At 43.2% G+C, this 12,202-nt stretch overlaps 1 protein-coding gene across 4 annotated transcripts in view; it reads left to right on the top strand.

Moving 5' to 3' along the window:
- Positions 1-12,202, top strand: part of EPRS1 (glutamyl-prolyl-tRNA synthetase 1) — a 470,400-nt gene that overhangs the window by 183,432 nt on the left and 274,766 nt on the right. For all 4 annotated transcript variants that reach the window (XM_086927918.1, XM_086927917.1, XM_086927914.1 and 1 more), the window contains exon 17: positions 10,019-10,136. In XM_086927918.1, the coding sequence (XP_086784044.1) occupies positions 10,019-10,136 (118 nt within the window). The remainder of the gene's footprint in view (positions 1-10,018; positions 10,137-12,202) is intronic.

Here is a 12,202-nt window from a genome sequence, read left to right as displayed (position 1 = left end):
GTAACTATGGTACTAAGGGCATGGTAGCCAGGGAAAGGCCTCCGAGGGCCCCAGCACCAAAATGCACCACTGCCATTACAGCCTGCATGTTGCGGTGCAGCTAAAAGTGAAGAGTCGACATGGGACACATTCCTATGCGCCATGCCTGCCCAGCACTGCATGAGGCCTAGGTAAGTCACCCTTAAGACTGGGTGCCCTACACCTCATGTGGGGACATATCGGCATGAGCAGACAGGCCCCTATATTATCTAAGGCTTGTCTTAGATATTATAAGTGCCCAGTAAAGCCATCCTGAGTATATGGTCTAGAAACGCAAACTTTTCAAATGAAAACCCTGCTGGTTATTCCACATAAATAAAGAGCGAAATATATGGCTACAAAAGACCTCAAGGACGTATACCTCTAAATACAAATGAATAGCTGGTACAAAAGATTCCAGAGATTCATTGTAGACAAGGTACATACCTAATTCATAATGTAACCTTCTGCATAAAATCAGCTCCAAAGGTGTTCATAAAATGGCTAGCTGCTGTAGTGGTATATCTAAAGAGAAAAGCTATTCATGTTTATACTTACCTAGATGACATGCTGGTAAAGGCAAAGCCATTAGGTCAATGCCAAGACAGTATAGGGCAAGTTATGACAACCTTATATAAAATGGGATTCTCCATCAACAGGGAGAAATCCTCCCTGAAAGTGAGCAGTCATTCCTTGGGGCAAGGCTAAATTCCAAACAAGGAAAAACTTTCCCTGTCGAAGTGAATGTGGTCCTTGACTGAGCAGGTTCACCTTTACCAGAAGGGGCAACCTCTTACAGTGATTGAACTGATAAAGCTGATGGGCATGATGGCATCTTGCATACCCCCCCCCGCCCCATCCCCCCCCCCCCCCCCCCCCCCCCCCCCCCTGTGCTAAGTCTTTTTTTGGCTATTTCGGGTAGTGCATGCTTGGGCCTCTGTAACCTTTTGATCACATAAGCTTTCCACGCCAATTTTGCGTCCTTTTCTTCCAACATCATGGGGATTCTAAAGGTACCCAGGGTTTGTGGATTCCCTTGGAGGGGTCCCAGAAATTAGCCAAAATACAGCATCATTTAGATTTTTTCGGAAAAATGGAAAAACGGGCTACAAATGAAAGCGTCTGGGTTTTTCCCTGCAAATGTTATCAAAAAAGTGTTTGTGGGGCTGAAATCACCATTCTTTCCGCTTTTAGGAAATGACAGACTTTTGTCAGAAAACCAACATTTTGTACACAGTTTTGGCATTTTTCGGGGACATAACCTATTTTTGCTATTTTTTGTGCTTTCAACCTCCTTCCAGTTAATGGTAAACATAAGTGTGAAAGCAATGATGGATCTAAAAAAGCTATACATTTTAGAAAAGTAGACCACATTCTGAATTAAGCAACGGGGCAATTGTGTAGATCCGTCAAGGTTTCTTTATAGAAACGAACAGTTAAATATTGGAAAAATTGAAAATTAGTTGAAAAAAACAGCCTTTTGTGTCAACGTTTTCACCTATAACTTCTTGTAATTATGACAGCTCTTTGGAATCAATATACTGTTACATCCGCTGTACCTTCCTGGTTGTGGGGATATATAGGACTTGTAGGTTCACCAAGAACCAGAGGAGTCCAGAGGCCAAAACTGAGCAGCAGTTTGCAATGGCTTTTTATTATGTACCGGGGATATAGCAATTTTTGTGTGAAACTGTATACATGGAAAAATTGCTATGAAAGTCACCTATGTATTTCTGAAATGGGAACAAATTATAGAGTTTAGAAACAGTACATATTGGCACATTTTCAAAATTGGGAATACTCATACTAGCATGAGAATTATTGGTCATTTTTCAAATGACTTCTTTTTTACACAAATCTTTCTTTTGGAAGGCAGAAATGCACAAATATCAATAGGTAATAACAGTTGCTTTACAAATCTGAATTACCCTAAGTCTCCCGATAAAAATGGTATTTCACTTGTGTGCGTAGGCATAGTGTCAACGACCGGAAAGGGCTCAAAACCCAACGTGAACACACCACATTTTCACAATGAAAATGTACCCTTTTTCTGCAGAGTGTGTAGCTGTCGTTTTTTAACCCTTGCTCTGCCGGCTACTAGGGAAACCTAGCAAACCTATATATTTTTGAAAACTAGACACCCAGGGGAATCCAGGATGGGGTGACTTGACTGCCTCCCACCAGGTTCTGTTACCCATAATTCCTTGCAAACCTAAAACATTGTCAAAAACAAATTTTCCCCTCATTTCTGTGGTGGAAAGTTCTGGAATCTGCGTGGATCCACAAATTTCCACCCACCCCGTGTTCCCCAAAGTCTTACGAGAAAAATGGTACCTCACTTGTGTGGATCGGCCTAGTGCCCGTGACAGGAAATGGTGCAAAAACGCAACGTGGTTATACCTCAATTCCGCAGTGAAAAATGACCCTTTTTTGGCAAAGTGCCTAGCTGTAGTTTGTGAAACCTAACTCTGCCGGCATCTAGGGAAACCTACCAAACACACACATTTCTGGAAAGTAGACACCGGGGGCTTCCAAGGAGGTATTACTTGCGTGTATCCCCCAATGTTTCCTTTCCAAGAATCCCTTGCAAACCTAAATTTTAGCTGCAAAAATCTGTTTTTTCACACATTTTTGTGTGGGTAAGTGTGGCATCACCGATCTCACACAAATTATCTACCACCAGGCATTCCCCCAGGTCTCCCAATAAAAATGGTGCCTCACTTGTGTAGTTTACAGAAATGTGTGGGCTTGGTAGGTTTCCCTAGATGGCCGCCAAGCCAGTGCCAAAAACCCAGGTGACCCCTCTTGCAAAAGCAGGTGGCTTTGAGATGGACAATTTTGATGTCGCCTCACTACGTTTTGGGCCCTTGCCTGTCGTGGGTACTTAGGCCTCCCACACAAGTGAGGCACCATTATTATCGGGAGACGTGGGGGAATGCTGGGTGGTAGGAAATTTGTGTGTGGGGGTAGGCAGACAAAGCCAAAATGTATGCCCCCAAAAGGGGAGTGACCCTTGCCCTAGGGCCACTCCCCACTACATTTATTCTATTGGCCCAATAGGCCGAATACATTTTTAAAAATGTAAATCTGCCCCCCCCCCCCCCCAAAGGGGGGGCAGATTTACCCCAAGGGGGGAGGCAAACCAAGCAAAAGTGTAGGCCCTCAAAAGGGGAGCAACCCTTGCCTCAGGGGCTGCTCCCCCAAATAAAACCTAACATCATGGGCATACTACAATGGCCCCCAAAGGGGAGTGACACTTGCCCAAGGAGCCATTCCCCAGTACATTTATTACATTGGCCCAGTGGGACGATTTTTTAAAATAAAATTAAAACCCGTGTTTTTAGGCATGAGCTGACAAAACCAAAAGAAAAAGGGCCATAGGGTGGGGTGAGGTACATTTAGACATTCACTAGACAAACATTTTTGAGTAGCTCTTGCATACGACTCCCCCCATGCCCCTCAATCCTTCTAGTGGTATTGGCTTGTTAGAAAATGTTAGATTAGTCCTGTAATCCAGAAACCAAATTCTTGGAATAGGATACATTTGTGTGACTTGGTTACTCTAGTCTCTGGTGATCTGTGTTCTAATCCTGGCTTCGCTGTTTGACGAACGTGATCCTCTAACAAAAAAAGTTTTCATATCTGTGGCCTATCTCCCTCAATAAAACGTGAAGTAAATACCAGTATTAGACAGTATGAAAATGGCAATTTAAGATAACATTGTTATAGATGTTCAGTTGGTTGCATCTGATGTCAAGGTGCTTTTTTATTGATGTAAAATCAGTTTACAGCTATGAAATATAAAGTGTGAGGTCATAAAATGTGTGAGGAATGGTTGGCCAAGAGAGAAAAATGTTAATTTATCTTTACAGACTTTTGTGAAAGTAGGTCATGAACTTTCTGTTGAGGGAGGACTCTTAGTACATGGTGACAGACTAATTCCTCCGGATGTGCTTAGAGTCAGAATTGTGAAAGGAGCACAATGAAGGTCATTTGGATAAAACACTTACTAATAGAAGAGTTTGTGAACATTTCTGGTGGCCACAAATGGATAAAGATATTAATATGGTTGTAGAGGAATGTGTTGTTTGTTCGAGTGCTGAGAAGAGTTTTAAAATACGTTCACCTCCTCTTCAACCTATTGTTCTTCCTGACAGACCCTGGGAGAAAATTGGGATTGATTTAGTTGGACCATTTTATATGCTGCCTTCGACCTCTAGGTTTGCTATAGTCGCCATTGATTATTATTCTAAATGGCCTGAGGTACGTTTCATAAGTGAGCCTAATTCGAAAAATGTCATAGATTTTTTTGAAACATTACGTGAATGTTTTCCTTCCACAATTTGAGTGATAATGGGGTGCAATTCGTCAGTCAAGAATTTAATTCATTTTTATGCCAAAGTGGTATTAGTCACTCCAAAAGTGCCCTTTATCACCCACAAACTAACGGTTTAGTGGAGTGCATGAATAGAGTATTAAACAACTGTGTGCAATGGGCAATTTCTCAGAAGTGTAATGTGCAAAATGCGGTTAGATCCATGTTATGGTTCTATCGTACCACCCCCCATTCCTCTACAAAAATGCCTCCATATGAACTTCTGTGAGGAAGGAAGCCTTGTTCAAAGATTTGTCCTGGATGGATGTCACAATGGGTGAAATTAAATTCTTTGGGAAATGTGGATGAGATAGTGAGAAATATTGTGGCACAGGCTCAAACTAGAACAACAAAGGAGTGACAATAAAAGGGGAGAAAACCAACCCAAGATGATCTTGACTCAGGGTGATAATTCCCAATTCATGTAAGGAAAAACAAAAGGAAGAAATGTAAGTACACAACGTCAGGCTGTATGACTCGATGAAAAAGCAACGAATGTCTCCTTGGTGTGCTGCCACGCCTGAATACAGCAGAGCTTGGACGTATGAGGTAGTGCTCAAAAGAATAAGTGAAGTTAAAAGATGGTGGCCTGAACTCCAAACAACTTTAATGAAGAGTCAGGCCACTATCATTAAAAACAAGGGATTCGGACACTGCTGTCTGTAAATCTGAGTCAGGTGTGTCCTGTGATATCTATTGGTCGACATGTTTCTGCTTATAAGTGCCTAGTCTGCAAAGCTTTCATCAGGACCATGGTTGAAAAATAAAAAATTCCCAGGCGGTCTACGCACCCTAACCTTTGGGATGTTTGTGCATGTTGAGGTAAACTCACGGTTTTACCCGATGTAGGTGGTCTCGGAATTCCCAAGGCCTACAGTTCTGAAAGAAAAAAACTCCTATTCAAACAGACAGTGGAGGACAAACGATCTTGACATTGCTAAGAACACATTCAGTTTGTCAGACATATAACGTCCCAACAATCAAACACCCTGGTGTACTTACAAACTCATTTATAGGGTATAGTAGAGCCTTTATTAGGAAAGGCATTTCTTTATGAAAACCCCCCATCTGCGTAATTGGTGGACCAACCTTTAGTCAACCATCGTTAGTGTAGTGGAAAATAATCACCCCACAACAACTAGACCTTAAGAAACTCCCAATATAAACTTGTTGTAGCGTTTTCTCTCCAATGTATCAGGGACATTTTTTGGGATTGCCTCCTTCACACAGAGACACCAAAAATACGTGGGAAATATTATTCCTAATTCGTGCTACTTCCTCTAAAAATAAATTTAAAGAAGGAAAATTACTCCCGTCAAAAGAAGATTATCTCACCGAAGTATTTGTACTATTGGCTATTTGTACTGGGGTGGATGTAAGAAATTGTTCTACATTCTGTCCATCAACTGTGGTTTTTGCAATTTCCCCCCCGAGTGGGCTGGGTATGCTCAGACGTGAGTCCCAGGCTCTCCACATCACTGGAGACAAACTATCCAGGCTGAAAAAGGCTGATAGCCAGAAACCGGTCCTTGGATGCTTGATTCCGGTCTAGGAAAGACATGGCTTGGTAGTTTGGGCTGGACTGTTCCCATGAGGCACAGGGTCAAGGCTGATTTGCATATAGCCAGTGTCTGAACTAGGGTGGTGTGGAGTGCAAAAAAACGATGGATTTAGGCCCAGATCTTTGTACTGGGGTGAATGTAAGACATTGTTCTGCATTCCGTTCATCAACTGTGTTTTTTGCAATTTTCCCCCCGAGTGGGCTGGGTATGCTCAGACGTGAGTCCCAGGCTCTCCACATCACTGGAGTCAAGCTATCCAGGCTGAAGAAGGCTGATAGCCAGAAACCGGTCCTTGGATGCTTGATTCCGGTCTAGGAAAGACATGGCTTGGTAGTTCGGGCTGGACTGTTCCCATGAGGCACAGGGTCAAGGCTGATTTGCATATAGCCAGTGTCTGACCTAGGGTGGTGTGGAGTGCAAACAAACGATGGATTTAGGCCCAGATCTTTGTACTGGGGTGAATGTAAGACATTGTTCTGCATTCTGTCCATCAACTGTGTTTTTTGCATCCTGGATGAGCAGCAGTGGTCTGAAGCTCAACTCAGAGAAGACCGAAGTCCTCGTCTTCGGACTCATCCCCTCAGCATGGAGCAACACCTCATGGCCCTCCGCAGCTCCCCTACTCCCACAGACCATGCCTGCAACCTCTGCATCATACTGAACTCCTCCATCACCATGACATAACAGATCAACACCGTCTCCTCCTCGTGCTACACACCCTCTGCATCCTGCTCAAGACCTTCAAGTGGATCCCCACCGAATGAAATGAAAATTAGTATCTATAAACCTAATACAGCTATTGTTTTTCCTTCCCTAGTTTTGCATCTAAAACTGGAAGGTTTGAGTAGGTTGGCTGACGATGATCTGAGGGATCTGGTTGTACTATGAGGTGTGAATCTTGATATGAGGTATTTTGGCCCTAGCTTGAGTGAGGCTCTGACGGTAATAAGGAGAATCTTGAAGAGTATTCTCTTATGTAGCGGGAGCCAATGAAGAGTTTTTAGGGCTGCCAATGCGTAGGACCTTCGTTGTAGTTTCAAGACCAGCTGTGCCGCTGCATGTTGGACTACTTGGAGTCTTTTTAATATTTGTTTGTTTGCTACTGCCAGGAGGCTGTTGCAGTAGTCGAGTCGTGTCAGTATCCGGGCGACTGCTACTGATTTCCTTGCTGTGAGTGGAAGCAAATCGAAAAAAATATATAAAGATTTTATAAGGCTGAAGCAGGTCCCTGCTCCCGTCAGAACGTGTGATTTGAAGCTGAGGGCGGAGTCAAACTGCTCTCATAGATTTCTTGCCACCGTTTCCCTATCAGGTGGAGGTGACGTACCTTCTGGCCAACATTCGCCTGGCGAAAAAGAGACCTCTTTCCCTATTGCTAGAATCTCCGTTTTATAGGTGTTGCACCTGAAGTGGTTATCCTTCATCCACTGGAGGACCTTGATAAAGCCTCTTTTGAAGATACGTTCGGCCTACTTGGAATTTTTAACTAGGGATAGCATCATTTGGGTATCGTCTGCGGAAGAAGTAACTTCAATCCCAAATGATGTTGTAAGTGAGATCCCATAAATGTCATATAAATGTTAAATAACAGTGGGCTTAACGAGGAGCCCTGAGGTACTCCTGTTACGATGGTGCGTTCAACATATAGGAAGGTTCCAAGGGACACAGCTTGTCTGCGCATGGAAAGGAAGGATTTTAGCCATTCCAAGGCTATGTTCGAGATGCCGCAGGTTTTGAGTATAGATAGGAGAATGCTGTGTGAAATGGTATCAAATGCGGCCGATAGGTTGAGTGAGATCAGTACCACCTTCCTACCTCTGTCAGCTATCATTTTAGGAGTGTCCATGATTTCCAGGAGTGCGGACTCGGTCGAGTGCTTGGGGTGGAAAACGGATTGTTGAGGGTGGAGAATGTTTGTGGCCTCGATGAATTTGGTTAGCTCTTATGGACACATTGTTCTGTAATTTTTCCTAATAGGGGAAGCAGTGATATGGGGCAGAAATTAGAGAGGACCGATGGGTCAATGTTTGGCTTCTTTTTCAGGGGTTTCACTATTTTTAACTTCCAATCCTCTGGCACTGTCCCTGAACTTAAAGAGGAGTTGACAATCTGGTTTATAATTGGGTTGACTGTGTCAACAATCTCGTGGAGAATTGTGGGGGGACAGGCATCTAAGGGCGATGCAGATAGAGTGTTTAGTAATGTCAAGGTCATACTCTGAGGTGGCATGCGTATGAGTGACAGGATCTGGGATGAAGTCTTTTTCAATGTTCCTGATCTTTTCTTTAAAGAAGCATGAAATTAGTCAGAGAAAATGATTTTTTGGTCTAGTTTAGCCTCCTGTATTTTGTTCGAGTAGTTTTCTTTTTTGGCTAACACAATCTGTGCGTGGTAGAGCTTTCTGCTTATTTTAAGTACTTGCTTCTCTCCTTTAAAGAAGCATGAAATTAGTCAGAGAAAATGATTTTTTGGTCTAGTTTAGCCTCCTGTATTTTGTTCGAGTAGTTTTCTTTTTTGGCTAACACAATCTGTGCGTGGTAGAGCTTTCTGCTTATTTTAAGTACTTGCTTCTCTCCTGCATCATAGCATTTTCTCCATTTACGCTCTTGTAGTTTGCATTGATTATGTGCTTGTTTAAGAGTTGGTGTAAACCACTGGGCTTTTTTGGTTGTTTTCTTTCTATTTTTGTTGAGGTTGTCTTGTGGGATGAGTTCATTGCTGACTGCAGTCATCCAGCTATGGAGGAGACATGAGTCTGCAGCAGTGTTCCCTGTGAGGGCAGGTATCTGTGCCTGGGCGGTAATAGCCAACTTGGGATTGTGGGCTAGTTGTGTCCATTTTAGTCTGGTCTTCTGGACAGTTGATTTGTCGTCCAGGCGATTTGTCAGTGGGATTTTGAGTATGAGAGGGACTAGGTTATGTTCTGACCATATTTGTGGGATAGGTGGGTCTGCAGAAAGGAAGGTGAAGTTAGAGCAGACCCAGAATCCAGAAAGACAGTCACCCACGCACTCATTACCAGCAGACTGGTCTACGTAAACACCGGAATCACCAAATCCCTTCTTTGGGGACTCCAAACCATCCGGAACACCGCCACTATGCCCGTCCTCTGAATCCCACGGCATGAACACATCACCCATCACCTATGACCCCTCCACTGGCTCCCTGTCGAGAAGAGGGTAACCTTCAAGCTACTCAAGTCTACAAATCCCTCCACAAAGTCCCTCAGACTCAACAAAAGTCTCCTGCCACGCACCCAAGAGAAACCGCCGCTCCACCGACCTCGCCGAAACCCCGCACATATGTAGAGCCTGAATGGGTGGAAAAGCCTACCCTTACATCGCCGCAAAGACCTGGAACGAACTCCCGCTCAACATCAGACGTTCCCCCACTATGCACACTTTGAGGAAAAACCTCAATGCGTGGCTCTTCGGCTGGATTTGAGTTGCACTACCTCCCTCCCACAGCTCTCCCAGCCCCCTCCCCCCGCCAAACCCCTCAGGGCCTTGAAACCCTCACGGGTGAGCAACACAATTCTCTGATTGGTTGATTGATTTGGGGGGAAGTGTTGTATAAACAATTTCTCCTTTCTCCCTGTGTGTGGAAGAGTGATGGATTTCAGTGGGAATATTCCTGAACCAACCATCAAATACCACAGTGTTTAAAATAAGAGAGGAACTTGCAGACTGGTAACAAGGCATGCAATAATTTAGCAAAGTGGCTGCTTCCCGTCATATCTTTAGTGTAACTCTATTGGTCTCTCAAGCAAAAATCCAACCCTACTCTCTGAATATAGATGTGCATCGTCTTAGTGCGTAGGTTTTGCTCAAACATCTTTTGTTTATCATTCATAGAAATTGCCTAATTTGTCAAGATTGCAGACATCTTTTAATGTCTTTAGTTACTGATTTAGGGCAGGTGCAAAAACAGATTAAATTAACGTTTTTCTTCTGACTTTGAGATGCGACTTTACTAATTAAATTTGAGATTCTATAGTACAATTAACTGTTTACCCATCTTTGATTTAACGTTCTGCTCTGTAAACGTCTTTTATTTTCACTAGTCCGCACAGCTGCAAAGAAGCTCCCTGCTTGCTTATTTACATTCCTGATGGGCACACAAAAGAAATGCCAACATCTGGCTCCAAAGAAAAGACCAAGTCTGAAGCAGCCAAGAAGGAGGTAAATACTGCTATAATTGTTTGAGCGAACGACAGATGCAGTATCCCGTACTTTACATTATTGCATGCATTTGAAAAGAACCAATATTCCTGCATCATAAGTTTAAGCAAGGTTCATAGACTGGTCTATGCTTACTTGACTCATGATTCATTGCATAATTTGCTCCACAACCAACATCCTCCCCTAGCCCCCCTCCACCCCTACTCCAAAAAAGCTGGCTTCCACATGGCTGCGTTCTGATCTTCTCTTTGCCATCTTAGTACCTTTCACTTTGAGCAGCTTGAAGGGCTATGTTGGTGCAAAAGATAATTGGTGAGTTGGAAATGCATGCTGGAACCCCATGGGTATAGCCAGAGGGTTTAATTTACCTCAATCACCAGTGCAGTGGCAGTAAAATCACAGATAGCTCTTTGTGTGCACCTGGCCACACAGCTTGCATGAACTGTTAAGTGAGCAGAAAGATTGAAGGGAAGAGACTGAGGAACTGTAGGACTTTGGAGATGGCCGAGAGTGAGAAATTTATGTATTTGTTAAACATCTTTGATGGATCTTCCCTACCTCTTCTGTCTCTGCCTCAAGTTATCTTCTGAATGCTTCTCTCCTTGAGCTGTGTTTTTAAAGCCATAGAAGGCTGGACACTTGTGGATGTAAATGTTGCCTTCTGTGACATCTGGGAACATTGGTTTTCCTCCGGTTGTAAATTGATATCCCTTGTCTTCTCAAAAAAAGCATATCATTTTATTGGTCGGGTACTAGTGTGGAGATGAGCCTTTTTAGGGGCCTACCGGTGTTGGGGTTCACCCTTATCTGTCCACTGGTCCTTAAACCAACAAAATTGAGATTGGCCCGGCAGCTGGAATATCAAATAACAAGTTTATGAATCACTCATGAGTGGGACTACATCAATACAGCACCCTTGGGCACTGTATGAGGTAGTACAAGGAATACAGAAACAAAGGGTCTTTTATACCCAGTTTGTTGCACAGTAAGCATGGAGACTCCAATAGAAGGCACAGGATACACAGGAATAGCTATCGACTAACATGGACAGATAAAAAACACTTTGTCAGCAGAGTGGGGGGGGTGGGGGGGAGAGACAGAACTGCTTACATCAGTTGGAACAGCCTGACCTTTACATTCTAAGATAGGTGCATTCTAGCAGCTACAGGCCTTTCTGAGCTTAAACAGTGCTCTGGCTCAGTATTGAAGGAGTTAACTACAGTTGATGACTCAAGCAGAATAGAAAGGCAGGCAACAGTGAAGACAGACAGAATCACATGGCTAACAAAATAGGTGCCACAACTAAAATGGCTTCAGCCCATGCTAATGCTAATTTCTGCGATTTCCACACTGGCAGATATTGCAAACAGTAGAGAACTTTCAGAAAAATAGAATAGGCATCAGAGAAATTATCAGGCATACGTTTGTTCAACATTTTCTGTACAGTGTGCACCATAAATACAAATGTGGACTTAACCCAAATTTCTTCTGTATTGCTGTTCTTTATTATCACTGCAGAAAGCTCACTTTCGTAAAGTGGACAAGTTAGTTTAATAGGGTGTTGAGTTATATTGAAAACCTTGAGCCTACCTATAGACCGCTTTACAGTTTCGTGTTTCAATTTAGTTCTTTCGTCTCTGGATGAGCTACAATGTTATCTGCTCATGCCTTCCTGCACTGCTGAGACTCTGTTGTTGTAGTTTATCAGTGAGTCTTGATTTTTCCTGGTGCCCGGCCTCTGTAGAACTAGGACCTGTTTTCTAATCAAATTTAGGAATCTGCTACAGGGGTTTTACTTTGGATTAGGAAAGCATCTGACAAGGGCAAGTGCCTTTACACATACTATAGTAGGATGTGTTGTTTAAGAGTCCAATTAAAATGATCTGATGAAGGGCAAAATGCTATTCTATGAACCTAATACACATTAGAGATCAGATAGATCCTGCTTTAGTGTTTTCACAGGATTATGCAAGGTGGGGGATTGCCAAAAATAAGAGACAAGCTGGATTCCTGATGGAAAAGTGTTCTCCAGCACCATGAAGTTGACAGCGGCCAAATATAAGAGA

Source organism: Lissotriton vulgaris, chromosome 6 (assembly GCF_964263255.1).
Source record: "Lissotriton vulgaris chromosome 6, aLisVul1.2, whole genome shotgun sequence".
NCBI lineage: Eukaryota > Metazoa > Chordata > Amphibia > Caudata > Salamandridae > Lissotriton > Lissotriton vulgaris.
This window is presented reverse-complemented; position numbering and strand designations above follow the sequence as displayed.